The sequence below is a fragment of the Boleophthalmus pectinirostris genome, unplaced genomic scaffold, assembly GCF_026225935.1.
Source record: "Boleophthalmus pectinirostris isolate CB_2022bp ecotype Guang Dong unplaced genomic scaffold, ASM2622593v1 HiC_scaffold_20, whole genome shotgun sequence".
Taxonomy (NCBI): domain Eukaryota; kingdom Metazoa; phylum Chordata; class Actinopteri; order Gobiiformes; family Gobiidae; genus Boleophthalmus; species Boleophthalmus pectinirostris.
Window position 1 is genome coordinate 3,884,962 of NW_026571153.1, and position 17,260 is coordinate 3,902,221.

The window sequence follows — 17,260 nt, forward strand, 5'->3', positions numbered from 1 at the left end:
AGAATATTTTAATGAATAATCTGCTGCAGTGTCACTTGTACAATAGTGTTTGGAAACGTTGGGTTTGATCTGCAGTGGATTGTGGGATTAAACCTCAGAGCTCCTCACTGCTGGATAATAACATGGATCTATTGAAATAAGGAACATCCTGAGCTTCTTCTGCTAAATGAGCTCATGGTTCTGGTTCTGGTTTGGAGAACAGAGTTAATGCAAAGATGAGCTTGTTTTGAGTTGTTTTATTTATGAATGAAAAGAAGGAAATATGTTTTATTTCTTTTATTTTACAGTTAAATTATTATTTATGTAATTAGTTTTTTTTGTAATCTTAAATGTTCCTGTATGAACTGCCGACCTCTTACACTTCAATAAAAAAAAAAAAAGACCTTGTGGAATTTGGCAGATTTGTTTTTGCAGTTTTCAGTTTTAGGGGGTTATTTTTTCTTGAACATATATCGAGATATATATCGTATATCGAGATATAGCAAAATATATCGAGATATATTTTTTGATCCATATCGCCCAGCCCTAGGTCCTACAATAAAACTAAATTATAATGTTGGTACCTCATCAAAAACAGACCTGACGAAGACCATCTTGCCGGTCGAAACTCGTTGGCGTCGCTCCACGTAATAAAGGACTTTTACTAAATCCAGTCGGTGTGCCTCGAGTTTAGGGTGACCAGACGTTTCTATTTACCCGGGACAGTCCCAGTTTTGAGCCCAGTGTCCCCTGTCCCAGCAGATTTATCCAAAACCACTGATTTGTTCCAGTTCTATACAAGAAATGTCCCATTTGTCTCTATTTCTGACCAATTTGATCCCCAAAGTCAGTAAAGAGAGGCATATATTGTCATTTGTTTAGCTAAAATACAGAAAACTGAGCTTGAAAATGAACAGAAGAAATCAAAAAATGCACCGTCCCTCAAGTTTATGTCCCTCAGATCATGATTGACCCTCAAACTAAGTTATGGATTGGCAATAATTCTCTTCATCTGATACCTGGAGTTGTGTTTTGTTTCATTCTCCCAAAGCTCAAAATGCTCCTACCGTTTCTGTTTTAGAGCAGAACTCAGCCTAAATGTGCCGGGTTTCTGTGTTAAACGTGCGTGAATGAAACAAAACGACATTATAACAGATCATAAAACAGCTGTCCCTTTAAATACCTTTAAACTGACGCATCATTAAAATGTTGAATAAGTTGAAAAGTACCTCCGTGACAGCAGAAGATTTTCTCGTCCACGATGGCGGCGATGGGCAGACAGTTAAAACAGTCCGTGAACGTCTTCCACAGTTTGATGTTGAATCTGCGTTTACCTGTGGACCACAACACATCAGTAAAACTACTAATACTAATACTACTACTGCTATTTTTCTGACTTGCAAACATAACATGACGTTTATTTTGAACATAACATGTGAGAGAAGAACTCAAAAAGGAATATAAACTCAGATCCACGTTTGTTTTCCAGTTTTATTATCAACAATACAAAAGTCCGACTGTGACACAAACTCGCCTCAGCTCCGTCCTAAAACCTGTATCAAAACTTTAACTATGACGTAACAAATCCTGCTGTTTTGGTTGATTTGGAAAAGTCCGTGTCTTGTTCCTCGTTTGGATTTTTGCTGCAGATGGCACAGAGGTGGACACTAAAAACCTCAAACTAAAACTTTACAAAAACACTTATCGTTTTGGAAAATGACGCTACGACTGAAAACGTTAAAAATATAATAATAAAAATATTTTTTTTTAAAACTACAAACAGCTCAGAGAAAATAAAACGACAGAACATTTAAAGAAACTGCACCTGATTTTAATTTAAGTTTTTCCATAGATTCTGGTGAGGAAATTGTCACATTTTTAATTTCATTCATTTCATCTCAACCGGTTTGGGGAGAATAAATGTCGTTTACTGCCCATATTTGACCTTTGTTGTCACTTTTAAAGGTTTCGATTGTTTTCTGACTGTGTATTAATGGCCTGTGGCAAAAATCGTAAGATGGACAGATCACGATCTCTACTTTGGTCGATCTCGATGATGAGGCGAGCGTGTTTTAATCGACGGGTCAACAACCAATCATGTTAAGTTTAGTTTGGTTTAGAAAACTTTATTTATTCCCAAAGGGCAATTTTGTTTGCAGTCGCAGACAACAGCATAAAAAAAACACACACACACACACTTCACACAGGTCGGTGCTCGTACAGTTATGGACACCAGAGCTGGGCACTGGTGCAAATGTGACACAAAGTGCAAAGGCCAAATACAAAACAGAACAACATTAGAACAGTAAACAAAGGATAAAAAACACACTTGGCTCAGTCTGTTTCACCTCTGTGTTTGGGAGCCGAACGGCACAGGGAATAAAGGAATTATTATTAAATCTACTTGTTTTCCTGCTGGGAGCATCAGCGCCTCCCAGAGGGCATCAGGGGGAGTCTCTCTTTTAGAATGTGATCTGAGCTGCTGATGACACACTTGGCCTTCTGCAGCACCTGCTGCTCCATAAAGAACTCAGGTTGGGCATCTGTACACCGATTATATTTGAGCACATTTTTAAAATGTTGTTCAGGCTGTTTTTGACTTTGATTGACAAACCATAAAACCAACAGGTAAAAGAAAAGGTTAAAAGGCTCTCAATAAAAGAATGATAAAAGCACAGTGTTGGTTTTGAGACGTTAAAAGAGTTGAGTTTGAGCAGCAGGTGGATTCTCTCTTGACCTTTTTTTTTTTTGCAATAGAATCCATGTTTTTGTCAAACCTTAACTCTGAATCAAATACTGTCCACATTTCCTCCATCTATGACACTGACCTCATGATCTGAATGTTGACACCGTAGTAAAAGCGCAGTGGAGCTGATGAGGATTTACGCTCTTTTTTTAGGATAAAGTAGCCTGAGCCACAGCGTGTTTCTCTTTCGCAAGTTTTGACTTAAATCTGCACAATTTGATTAAAAGTTCTGTGTGTGTGTGCGCTCCCTTGTTCTGATCCAGCTCCTCACCTTTCCTCTGGTTCTTCTCATCTTTATAATCCAAGTTATAGAACGTAAACAAGTATTTTCTCACCGTTTATGAGTGAAACTTAAGACCTCATTTAGCGCATGGACATCGCGGCACAACGTAACGCACATATTCTTTAATATATCGTACAAACTCATTCCAATCTTTGAATGTGAATTTCTCTGTAATTATCAGTCCTATCAACACGAAATAAAACTGTAGTGATACTGACACTCTGCTCTTTATGCCTGAAGTGTCTGTGCCTGTTTTCAATAAGACCAACAAATCGAAAATCGTGATTGTTTTTTCCCCTTCGACACACTGATCCATATTTAATATCTGAACGAGCTTCACATCGGATGATCCGGCGAAGTAATAGTCACTCAAAGGTCACAGAAACAATAAAAAGAACAGCGGGGACCAGACGCGTCCTGCTCCACTGGTTTGAAACCAGCGAGGAGACGGTGAAAAATGTGAGAAATGTTCACATGTAATAAGATTTGGGACTAACCCAGTGTAAGTTGCGCGGCATTACTGCGTGTATGTGAGGTATTTGGAGTAGCTCAGGCATCATTAGCGCGACTTTTAACGGGAACAAAAAGGAGAGAAGAGCACATAACCTCAATCCTTGCATCTTTGCACTGTGTTTTTATTGGTTTTACCGATTTAACCCTCTCCAGGCAGGCGTTGCAGATTTGCAACAGCTAAATTCCAATTATCTACTTACTCCACATCCATATTTTATGAGCTTTTTTTACTCAGGAGCCTTTTCTCCCATCCATGCTGATAAACGTGGACGATGCAGACTGTGCAAGAATGAGTACAGGCAGAAGTGCAAAATACTTAAGGATAAAAAAGTCAGGATTGTATATTACAACCCCATATTATAATTTTCCACAAATATCAGATTTTTCCTGATACTAAAAATTAATTTGAGCCTGAGAGGGTTAATGTATTTATTGGTTTATTTATTTCTATTCTATGATATAGTTTTATTTTTATTTGACTGGTTTTATTTTATTTGACTGGTTTTATTACTTTAAGACTAGTATTATTTTAGTAGTTTACTTTATCATCTTATTGTTGTTATTTTTTATGTTTTTGTGCAGCACTTTGGAAACAGTTTGTTTGTGAAATGTGCGATAGAAATAAAGTGGATTTGATCATTAGACGACATAAAAGGGTTAAATCCACAGGGGAAGCGTGTTCACTGGAGCTAAGAGTAACACGAGGGAGAACACGTACAGAAAGGCACTGTCCCCGGCACTAATGGACACTTAAGAGCTAAATAAGGTACAGACAGTGTCGGGGAGTAACAGATTACTTAATCAGAGTACAAATTATGAGTAACTGTATTCGGTTACAGTTACTGTTTCAGTGAGTGGTAATTGGATTACAGTTACTTTGTTGAAATAAATGGATTACACAGAGGGATTTTCCTGTTTTCACATTTTGGACTAAACCAGGACTAAACCAGGATTAAAAGCAGAACTAAACCAGGACTAAACCAGGACTAAACCAGGACTAAACCAGGACTAAACCAAGACTAAAACCAGGACTAAACCAAGACTAAACCAGGACTAAACCAGGACTAAAACCAGGACTAAACCAGGACTAAACCAAGACTAAACCAGGACTAAACCAGGACTAAACCAGGACTAAAACCAAGACTAAACCAGGACTAAACCAAGACTAAACCAGGACTAAACCAGGACTAAAAACCAGGACTAAACCAAGACTAAACCAAGACTAAACCAGGACTAAACCAGGACTAAAACCAGGACTAAAAGCAGGTCTAAAAGCAGGACTAAAACAGGACTAATCTAAGACTAAACTAGGACTAAAACCAGGACTAAAACCAGGTCTAAAACCAGGACTAAACCAGGACTAAAACCAGGACTAAACCAAGACTAAACCAAGACTAAACCAGGACTAAACCAGGACTAAATGCAGGACTAAACCAGGACTAAAAGCAGGACTAAACCAGGACTAAAACCAGGACTAAACCAGGACTAAAACCAGGACTAAACCAGGTCTAAAAGCAGGACTAAACCAGGTCTAAAAGCAGGACTAAAGCAGGACTAAACTAGGACTAAACCAGGTCTAAAAGCAGGTCTAAAAGCAGGTCTAAAACCAGGTCTAAAACCAGGATTAAACCAGGACTAAACCAGGTCTAAACAATATGACATTAACAGTGGTGTGGACATAACTGAAGGCTGCAGTGTCTCATATAAAAATAATTTCTCTATCAGGATGTGGTCGTTACATTCATGTCGTTTTAAAAAAGCACGACAATATCAAGTAATCCAAAGTACTCAGATTACATTACTCACTTTAAGTAATTTAATGGATTACGAGGAAACATGTGAGATTATGAGACAGTAAATGTTTCCCAGCGTTTTGGAGCGGCACAGGCAGGACAGAGAGTCACTGTTAATGAGTCACCAAAACACTTATAAGACTGTGTCAATAAAACACAATACCACATAATTACTACTACTGCTACTGCTACTGTTATTGTTACTACTACTACTACTACTACAATAATAATCCAGTTGACGATCCCAACAACAGTAGTTCACATTCTAATAACACGACTTGTCTGTGGTCGGGTCATAAATTCCCCGATTTATGTAAGTCAGTGTGCAAAATACGATTAACCCATCACACCCCCTAAAAAGCCTCAAAAAAAAAAAAAAAAAAAAGACACCATCCCATACGGACCCGGACAGGATCAGCCCAGATGTTCCTGATGTTCCTGCAGGTCCGGGCGGGCTGCTCCGATCCTCCGTGCTCGAGTACTTTGACTACCGAACATCACTCCCCGCTCCAGCTCCTCTGAGCCTGAACCAGAGCTGCTCCCGCTGGGTCAGGACTCTGGTTTGGATCTAGTCCGACTGTAACATTTCTCACACGAGGCTAAATGCACTTCATAAGTTGAATCAGTTGAATCGGGCCTATTCAATTTAGGCTGTCTGTGTCTTTTTTGTTTTTCACATTTGAGTCTGTGTTGCTCAACAGTTCGGAGATGGGGACCCCTGAATATTGTCGGGTATTTGTCACACTGATGGCAGCTCCACTTGTCTCGTCTGTCATCTTCAACCGGGATCTGATACGACTGAGCCCCTGTGTTTATCTCTCTGCTGCTCACATCTCTGTGCACAACATTTTTACACCATGTCTCTTAGGCTGCGTTCAGACTGCAGCCTGAAGTGACCCAAATCCAATTTTTTGGCCTCTATGTTCCTGTATCTGATCTTTTAATGACAGTCTGAACGACACAGATCCGATTTTTTCAAATGTGACCCAGGACACTTGGATATGTGCTCCTGAAACTGATACATATCTGATCTTTTGACATGTGACTTCAGTGTGAACGGACAAAGCTCATTCATTCGACCTACACGTTATCAACAAGACACAAACGTCACTATTCTGCGCTGAAGTAGGCGAAAATTGTTAATGAACTCCGTGTGACTGAAGTGAAGCACATCACCACTCTTGGCTACGTCTCCACATCCACACATTCCTTTAAACGGACGTCGCTGCCCCATAAAACACCACGGCCAAAAACCTCGTCCTTCTCCTTCTCAATCTCCTCCTTAAAACAAGTAAGTTGTTCATGTTCTGGCTCCGGTACGAGAGGAACTTTAAAATCTCCAGGTGCTCGATGCTGCGTCCATGTTTGGACAACTTCTGTAAACACAGAGACGCTCGCTGCGGTTGACGTCGTCGTGTCTCCAGTGTCACATGCGGGACACTTTTGGGCCGTTTAATGTTCACACTGGGGATCGAATACAAGTCGCATTTAATTGGAAATGTGAACGACCTCGCAAAAACATCGGATTTCACAAAAAAATCGGAATTGAGCGTTAAGCCCTGCAGTCTGAACGTAGACTTGATGTGAAAATTAAAGGAACGACTCGAAAATGTGCTAACTTTAAATGGCGGTCTATTGGATCAGGGCAGGTTCTCTATAAGTGTATAAAAGACTCACACTCGTCGTAGAAGCCGTAGATGCGGTTGATGGAGGCGCACTCGTGGTTGCCCCTCAGGAGGAAGAAGTTCTCGGGGTACTTGATCTTGTAGGCCAGCAGCAGGCAGATGGTCTCCAGGGACTGCTTCCCCCGGTCCACGTAGTCGCCCAGGAACAGGTAGTTGGCCTCCGGGGGGAAGCCGCCGTACTCGAACAGCCGGAGCAGGTCTGTGTACTGGCCGTGGATGTCACCTGAGGAGACGCAGGTCAGTACGCCGAAAATTCTCTCATCTGACCAAGATTTTACAACTTATATCAGGTTATTTATCTTGTTTTCAGATTTATTCTCTACTTACTAGTTCTAAGACTGATTAATTCTCGTCTAGAGGTCGTTTATTTTAAAATAACTTGTCAAGTAAAATGTTCTTGCTGCACAGACGAATAATTTCACAAATTTTAAACCATTTTCTGATAGATTTAAGTGTTTATATCTTACATTTTGGCCAAACTTTTTTGCTGTGTATAAAAACTAGGATTGTTCCGATACTATTTTTTTGAGATTCAATACCGATACTTGGCCCTAGTGTACTTGCTGATACCGATACCAGAACGATACCACATAGAGTGAAGAAACAGATTAAGGCTACTCACGTTTGTTACAGTACAAGAGCAATGAATAAATCTACTAAAGACTAAAGTGTTTAAAGAAAATCTAGAAGAATAAATTAAATTTTGAGAGTCAAATATATAATGAGTTTGACCATAAATAGAGCTGATTTAAACACTTATACTTTACTAATTTGTTACTTTTACCCACAGTGCATGGATAAAACTAACAGTGAAGCCTGTAAAAAGTTGCTCATCCTCGAAGCACATGGATAATTATTCAGAGTAAACAAAGTCTGAGTTAGTGCTGTCGTCGTCGTTGTCGTAGCGCAGTTTTTCTACTAAGTTGAGCGTCCACACTAAAGGCTAAATGAAGGTATCAAAGAGGAAACGCAAATATTTTTTCTGTCATTATCGGCGTGTCCGTCTGTAGCTCCAGGGTTCCCACTCTTTTTTACAAAGACAAAATTTCAAAACTTTTCCGAGACTTTTTCATGGCCTAAAGTGAATTTTCCATGACTTTACGGCACCTACATGTGTAGAAATGATCAGACTTTTAGGGCAAATATGAAATAACTCTTTCCACTCACCTTATGGTTTGGGATTATAGTTTTTTAACATTCAAAATCCTGTCAGTGCATTTATTGTCGTCTTTTTTAAACAAAAGGCTCAGACGTTCGGAAATAATCAGAATAGCCTCATGAGAATTTAACAGAATGTGTGAAAGAGATACTAAAATTCCATGACTTTTCCAGAATTTCCATGACCATATGAACCCTGTCGCTCACCCAGGTATTTCTGAATTATACGTTTTGCGCTGCGTAACTCAAATTTGATTGATTAAATGCCTGTTTTCTTTGCAAATCTATCATTTTGATGCCTAATTTTGTGCACCGATAACTGGATAATGGGTTATGTTTTATAGACATCTAACTGTACTTCATTGTTGGATTACCATGGCTCTAAAATGTACAAAATTTCTGGCGAACGCTAAAATTAGTAGCTCTTTGGCATTTTCATTTAACAAAAGGTTGAAGACCCCTGCTGCAGAGCCTCCACAGTCTATTTCACCTGAGCTTTTGCGTAACCAGTATTGGTAATGGAACAACCCTCGTAAAAACTGAAATAAATAAAAAAAACTAAACAAAAAAAGAGCTGGTCATGCTCTACAGTGCGGTAGAAACGCGCTGTCGCTCGTGCACTGACCACATATTTTGAGCGGGGCCTCCAGCTCCAGCAGGATGGGCTGGCTCAGGAAGATCTCTCTGGACTTTATGCACAGGCCCCGGACCTCGGCCTCTGACATCTGCACGATCTTCCCCGGTCTGCATCCTCGCACTGCACACAAACAAACACAAACGCAGCACGATTAGAAGGACGTCACGGCTTTTAAAATGTGAATATTATGAAGAAAAACATCACATCGACAAGAAAAGTGTGTCATGTTTAGTACAGAAAAATATAAACTGTTCTCTGAAAGTTGTGAAAATTGTTTCATGAACGAACTGCGGTGAATTATCAGGATGCAAGGAATGAGTTAAAAAGTAAGGAATAAGCTGAGACCATTGCAAACTTTTCTGTTTTTCATGTTTTTTTTTAACAGCAACAGCAAATTCGGGCTGTCCAACGAAGGTCTTCCGATAATTTATGTTATTAGGTTTTTTTTTCAGACCAAGGACCCAGGGACTATAAACCGGGACGAGGGGCTTTTTTACTCTCACACACGTAGGATACTGTCCTGAGGAGGTGGGACTGCAGGTGGCGCTGTCGTCTGCCTCCACCGGTAGGAAAACAGCTCGAAAACCTGTTTAAATCAGCTGAGCGACACGACACAGCAACATCACGTGACTCTGAAACTGTCAGGTATGAAAACAAACTCTTGGTCTGAAAAAAGAACCTAATAACGCCAATTAGTGCTGCTCGATGATGGAAAAAAAATCATTGTCCTGATTATTTTGGTCAATATTGAAATCACGATTGTTCACGATGCATTTATTCAGCTTTTCTCCCTCTAAAAAAACAAAACAAAACACTTAATTTACGCAAAAGTTTAAAATCAGGGTATTCTCAGGTTTGACTACCCCAAATTTAAGACCTTTTTAAGACCACTTAAATGAAAATTAAGACCAACATCGCACCCATTATGCGGGCGAAAAACACCAGATCCGATTCTAATAATGACCAACCAACTACAGGTATTATATCTAGAATCTAAGAGCCACTGTGGATAAAACAAACACTTCCCCGTGATCCATAAAACGTCTTCCTCCACTCTACTGATTGTTTTACTCATTGCCGCCGGCGCCAGAAACAAAAGTATTGTTGGTGCAAATGAGACGTTCATTCACGTTACATGATTTCAAGTTGTTGTTGTTTTTTGTTTTTTTCTCCCTCTGTTTAAAAACACACTGCAGCCCATTTGAGTAAACAGAAAAAACCTTTGTGAAAAAAATAAGACTTGGCAACGTAATTTAAGACTTTTTAAAGACATTTATGACCCCGCGGCTGCCCTGTAAAATGGAAAATTAATATAGACAACAACTATGTAGATTTAAACCAGTGATTTGTCTCAGTTTTATACAAGAAATGTCCCAGGTGTCCCTATTTGACCAATTTTGATCTGCCAACAGTAAAGAGAGACATATATTGTAATTTGTTTAGGTAAAATACAGAAAATTTGCTTTAAAATGACCAAAACACAAAGAAAATGTGACTATACTGACTCACATGTTTGTCTGCGTAACAATTTTCCTTAATTACGGACTAATTTCACAATTTTATTATCACCAACCACCAAAAAAAACAAGGATGTCCCAGTTTTTTTATTTTGAAAATCTGGTCACCCTACTCTACGCCAAGTAAGAAGCCAGATCTGTGGAGAGGCAAACCCGCTCACGGTATAAACAAATTGACACTAAACACACCTACGCTTGAATAAATGCCAGATAGATTGAAGTTTAACTGCGTAACAAAGCGATAACAGAGAGACAAACGAGTGACAAACCCCTCGAGAAAAGTTACGCAGTCGATCTTTAAGGTATAAAACATGTACATTATGAAAAAAAACATCATTTATCCTGTATATTCTAAACATGTTAAGGCTTCAGTTCCAGGAATCTGCTCTTCACACACCTCCATGGCCTTTCCTCACTCCGCTCAGCGTAAATACGGGCGACGGAGTTTAGGCAACACGCCGATTACTAATAGCTCCCGTGGGTGCTGCTGGTCACGGCGGGTGTCATGGGGTGTTTTGGGAGGCACTTCCTGTTGTGTAACGGAGGGCGACGGAGGGGGAGGGGACAGCAGCTGCACGCACACACAAAACACACGCAAAACACACACAAAACGCACACACGAACAGTTAACATTGACTTCCGGCTCTAAACAATATCACAATATGCTTCCAGAGGCACTGTCCATGACGCAGGTGAACGGAGAGCTGGACTTTCCCACGCTTGGAATTGTAGTAGCAGTAAGAGTCTCTATTTACCCGGGACAGTCAGAATTTTGAGCCCTGTGTCCTCTGTCTTTGCAAATTTATCCAAAACTACTGATTTGTCTCAGTTTTATACAAGAAATGTCCCTATTTTTGACCAATTTGAACCCCGCCAAGAGTCAAGAGAGGCTTACATTGACATTTGTTTTGGTAAAATACAGAAAAGCTGCCTAAAAAAATGACCAAAAACACAAAGAAAATAAGAATACAGTGGCCCCTCCTTTATCGCGGAGGTTACATTCTAAAAATCTTCAAAAAAAAAACGCAACAGCTTTATTATTATATATGTTTTAAAGGTTGTATGGAGGATTTTTTTTTTTAGTTTCAAATTGTCAATGAAAGTTTAAAATACTATTATAGAGACACAGCAGCCAAAAAGAAAAAGAAAAAAAAGAATGAAAATCCATCAACTGTGGACGTAGTGAGGCCAGATAAACATCAGCCAATAGAAAATGAGGCTGCCTCTTTATCTATTGGCTGTGAGGTTGTCAATCAAACTCCCTACGTTTCTAGTGTAAGTGATTCGTCGGCACGCGGGGATTACGTAGAGGTTCTTAGAGGCTTTTTCAAACTGTATTTTCCTCACTGTTCGCACAAAGTTTGTTGCAATGGTGGACAAGAATCCACGACCAGTTCGCCGCGAAAGAAAATCCGTTTATCAGGTCGCTGAAAGAAGAAGAGACCAAACCCTTGTTTATGTCTTTTTACCAATGTCAGAAATTCAACTTGTACCCAATTTTAAAATGTGACAAAACCAATTAAAAGAAAATCTGTGGAAGATTTGCTCAATTGAATAAAATCTACTGGGTCCACCAAGTCTCTTAAGTTCCATCCTAACAGCATCCATTAGAAAAATCAGTTTTTCTTTGAGAAAACTTTAAACTTAATCCATTGAGGGCCCTGGTGTCAATGAAAGTTGAATAAAAATGTTACTATTGCACATCTTTTGGTACCAATTTTATATCTTTATCTTCATAACTTTCTAAGATTTGATAATTTTGTCAAGATTTTGAGTGTTTTTTTCATAATTCTCCAAAATCCACAAAGCCCAAAGATGAAATGAGAGACCTAAAGTTTGTTCTTTCTGTCGTGATCATAGACTGTATAAAAAAAGTGGAGTAAGTGAGCGTGACGTCATGGCTCGGGGTTTGGTAAATCCGAGTTTGCACAAAAAATAAGGATGTATTAAAGAAAAAAAAAAGATGTTTCAGCTCAGATTTAAGCTTCTGCAGGTGCTAAACTTCAGAGACTTGGTGGACTCAGTAAACATCAAGAGAATCTCATGAAATTTCTCACGGAAGTTTACATTGGTAAGTGTAAAAAAAAAATATTTTCAAAAAGTTGGACAAATGATGCACCCTAGTTTGTAATTATCCATTTTTATACTTTAGTACCTGGATTTAAGAGTCACCCAAACCTTCACATCATTGCACCTTTCTCACAAAATCTCAGGTACCATTTGACACAGCCTTCTTTATAAATCCAACACTACGCACACCTGCCCCCCGCTTTTTGCCTTTGAACGCAGCTCGTTTTGCATCTGCCCTACATACCCTGCCCTCCGTCCCTCCTCCCTCCCTCGCACGTACCCCTCCGTCCGTCCGTCCGTCCCCCCGGTGCGAGAGCTGAGAAGTGGGCCAGCGCTGAGTCAGGCTGCCCTGGCTGTCAGCTCGGCTCGGTGACAGAAAGCAGAGGCGAGGGCGCGAGAGGGACGGCCGAGCGCTTGAAAAAGGGGCTGGGGACAAATATTTAGACAGTTTGAGGACGTACGGGGAGGTTTACCGAGCGATGTGACTGCAGAGGACGAAAGAAACGTGGACTACACAGCAAAAAACGCAAAATAGAATGCAAAAAAAACGAATCTGTGGTACTTTTCTACGTGTAATTATTCACCAAAAAGTTATTCATGCACAAAAATCTGATCACAGGAACGATTTTGGTGTTTTAACGTTTAATTTTTATCGTCTTTGAGCTTCAAAAGTTTCATAATGATCGGCGGGTGCGTGTAATCGGAGCCGCTGAGTGTGAGCGCTGGCAAGAGCGACGGAAAAGTGTCTTGCCCAAGGACGGAGCAGTCGGGGCCGGGATCAGATTTGGGGGAGCTCTTAAAGGGCCCGTGTTACGCTGTTTTCTGATCTTATAATGTCGTTCCCTCGTCAGAAACAGAGCTGGAGTTGTGTTTTGTTGTTGTTTTGGGTTGAGTTCTTCAGCCCAACGTCACTAGAATCATTTGGATCAATTTCGGCCCAGGGATTGCCTACGGAATCTCTGCTGAGCTTAAGATAAAAGTTGAAAACTACCATTTCATGACCAAGTGTGGAAAGAAATTAATTACATTTACTCATGTTACTGTAACTGTGTAGTTTTTATGAGTAATTTGTAATTTTACTTCATTACAATGGAACCTGCCCTTGTTCCTGAGTAAAGTCAGACTGATGAAATGAAATGCAAAAAAAAACAACAAAAAAAACAATTTGCCAGAAATGAAAGGAAATCATGCGGGTTTGCACACACGACATTTTTACAATAGAATGTTCAGTCATTGTACAGAAGCGTCCGTCTGTCCTGGATCAACTTGGACGATGCTGGTGCCGAGTCGCAGATCGAGGTCGACATGCACGATATTCAAGAAGAAGGTGCTTTGGATAATTCTCGAGAGCAAAGCGAAGGAAACCCTTGGCCATATAATTCCGAATTTGTTAAATGGTTAGTTTGTATAATTTGTTAAATTTGTTATGCAGTTAAAGTTCTAAGTTCTATAAGGTTCTATAAAAGAAGGAAGAGCTCAGTGTTCATGAGCTCAGTTGTCTTTAAAATATATAAAGTTTGCAGTGTATCACCTAAAAGTTGATTAAAACAACTTGTGCTGGATTTGATTTATGACTCTGTTAACGTCACATATGAACAGTTCTTCAGATAAACTATAACAGAACAAGTTTAACCAAACTCTCCATCTCACTCCAAATCACTAAATCCATTCAATTCTTCATCCTCGGTGTCACTTCTGAACAACTCGGCCTCGACCTCCGGAGGTAAAAAGAGCGCCGCTTCAGCATCAGTTCCAGTTAGAATTATTTGGGTCTTTCTGAATCCCGACTGGACGGTTTCAGTGTCGCTGAAGTCCAGGCTTTGTCCATCCATCCAGTGACTTCAGGAAAGTTGCACGGTGCATCCTCCCGGTGTCACAAGTTTCTCTCTCACTCCAAACTTTCTTTCTACTGCTCGATTACCGTTTTCGGCTGCAGATTTCACGACTTGCAGCAGGACGGAGGCTCTTTCTGCAGGAGACATGCGCAGTAGAGCCAAGTGACAGTGGTGCAGGAGGAACAGGAGCAGCAGATACTCACACACAAGACTAGAACCTCTCCACACTTCACTCAAACATTTTAATATATAAGTCGCATCAGAGTGTAAGTCACAGGAAACACCCAAACCATGAAAAAAAGTGCAACTTATAGTCCAAAAAATACGATAATTGAAAGTAACTAATCCAACTTTTACTCATATTACATTTTAAATTAAGCCCTTATTTACCTTTGCTTGAGCAGATTTTTAGATCATTACTTTTACTTGAGTAGGAATTAAGCAAAGTAAAGATACTTTTACTTAATTACAATTTTCAGTACTTTTTCCACTTCTGTTCATGACATCACAAGTTGGAACAGAACATTTTGAGCTTTGGAGACGTAAACAGACTAATAATAATAAAGGGTGTGAAAGAAACAAACCACAACTCCAGGTCTGTTTTTGGATGATGTAACAGCATTAGAACATGACTTAAAGCTCACAAGAGTCAATTTTGCGTAACTAAGCGCCTTTAAAAGCAAATTCCACCGCTCAATTCTAAACTATCAGCTTCCAAATGACAAAACAAAGCCAAGTCTCTAAGCAATAAAGATGCATCCAGCGTTACTACATACTTGGCATTTCGAGCGCTCAAAACATAGTAACGCGAGACTCTTCACCCTCTGACCTTCTGCCTCCAAACAAAAACTCAAACTGCTCATGTGTGAACGAAACGAAAACAAAACTCCAGGTCTGTTTCTGATGACGTAACAACATTATATCACGACTTAAAGCTCTAAAGAGTACATTTTGTTTAATATAGGACGTTTAAAAGTTGACGTATCGCGCAATTTTGCCATTTTTCAAGGAACTAATAAAGCTCTCTGTAATATTGATGACCATGTCGACTCAAAACTACCACTTCATGACATCACGAGGTGGAACAGCGTGTTCTGAGCTTTGAAAATGTAGACATACAGATGATAAAGAGTTACTCAAACATGTGTGAATGAAACAAAACACAACTGTAGGTCTGTTTTTGATGACGTAACAACATTATAACTAGAGCTGGGTATTAATTTTTTGAATTTTTTTGATACAGTGCATATTTGATTCATCATGATTCGATACGATATATTTTATTAATTAATTTAATATGGTTCATTGAAAAACAAAGACTAAATCATGGCTGAAATACTAAAAGTTTACCAAGTTTGTGCAGAATTAATATGGAAAACACTCATTTTACTCATCAAAAAAGTGAAAATATCAACACAATTGTAGCTCTTACACAAAATAATTTAGTAAAATATACCTAAAAATACTCTTGCCCATGATATTTTTCTATAATACAGCAGCCCATGACATTATATCATGGCTTAAAGCTCTAAAGAGTGAATTTTGCGTAACATAGGCACTTTAAAAGTTGATGTACCACATAATTTTACCATTTTTCAAGGAACTAATAAAGCTCTCTGTAATACTGCTGATCATGTAGACTCAAAACTACCGCTTCATGACATCACAAAGTGGAACACAGTGTTTTGAGCTAATAAAGAGTTACTTAAACGTGTGTGAATGAAATAAAACACAACTCCAGGTCTGTTTTTGAGGAGGTAACAACATTATAATTAGCGCTGGGTATCATTAGGTAGTTGCCAGTACGATACATACCTCGATACAGTGCACTTTCGATTCAGTATGATCTATTTCAAATGAATTTAATACCGTTCAGTGAAAAACAAAGACTAAATCATGGCTGAAATACTAAAAGTTTACTAAGTTTGTGCAGAATTAATATGGAAAACACTCATTTTACTCATCAAAAAAGTGAAAATGTCAACACAATTGTAGCTCTTACACAAAATAATTTAGTAAAATATACCTAAAAATACTCTCGGTGATATATCGATGCAGGAGCCCATCAATATCGATACTGTATCGTCAAATTAAACGATTCAGTACATCGATATTTCAGTATTTCTGCACAGTCTTAATTATAACATGTCTTAAAGCTAAAAAGAGTAAATTTTGCATAATATAGAACCTTTAAAAGTTGATGGACCACACAATTTTGCCAATTTTCAAGGAACTAATAAAGCAATCTTTAATACTGCTGATCATGTAGACTCAAAACTACCACTTCATGACATCACAAGGTGGAATAGAGCATTTTGAACTAATAAAGAGTTACTCAAAAGTGTGTGAATGAAACAAAACACAACTTCAGGTTTGTTTTTGATGACGTAACAACATTACAACTAGAGCTGGTTATCATTAAGAAGTTGCCGATACGATACATACCTCAATACATAGGCCACGATACGATACGTTTTTTGATACAATGCAATTTTGATTCAATACGATTCGATACGATATATTTCAAATCAACAAAGACAAAATCATGGCTGAAGTATTAAAAGTTTACCAAGTTTGTGCAAAGTTAATAAGGAAAACACTCATTTTACTCATCAAAAAGTGAAAATGGCGATATATCGATACAGTAGCCCACGATATCTTTCTCATCAAAATTAAACAATACGATACATCGATATTTCAATATTTTTGCACAGCCTTAATTATATCATGTCTTAAAGCTCTTTTTTCAATACGAAGTTGCCGATACGATACTTAAGTCGGTACATAGGCCACGATACGATACATTTTTCGATAAAGTGCACATTCGATTCAATACGATATATATTTCAAATCATTTTAAAACAGTTCAGTGAAAACAAAGACTAAATCATGGCTGAAATACTAAAAGTTTACCAAGTTTGTGCAAAGTTAATATGGAAAACACTCATTTTACTCCTCAAAAAAGTGAAAATGGCGATATATCAATGCAGCAACCCACGATATCGATACTGTATCGTCAAATTAAATGATACCATACGCAGCTA

General features: G+C 38.8%; 1 protein-coding gene across 1 annotated transcript in view; it reads right to left on the reverse strand.

Moving 5' to 3' along the window:
* Window positions 1–17,260, reverse strand: part of LOC110168800 (serine/threonine-protein phosphatase PP1-beta catalytic subunit-like) — a 75,350-nt gene that overhangs the window by 13,099 nt on the left and 44,991 nt on the right. The window contains exons 2-4 of the mRNA XM_020934289.2: window positions 8,783–8,914; window positions 6,992–7,222; window positions 1,209–1,313 (exon numbers count right to left, since the gene is read on the reverse strand). Coding sequence (XP_020789948.1) covers window positions 1,209–1,313; window positions 6,992–7,222; window positions 8,783–8,914 — 468 coding nt within the window. The remainder of the gene's footprint in view (window positions 1–1,208; window positions 1,314–6,991; window positions 7,223–8,782; window positions 8,915–17,260) is intronic.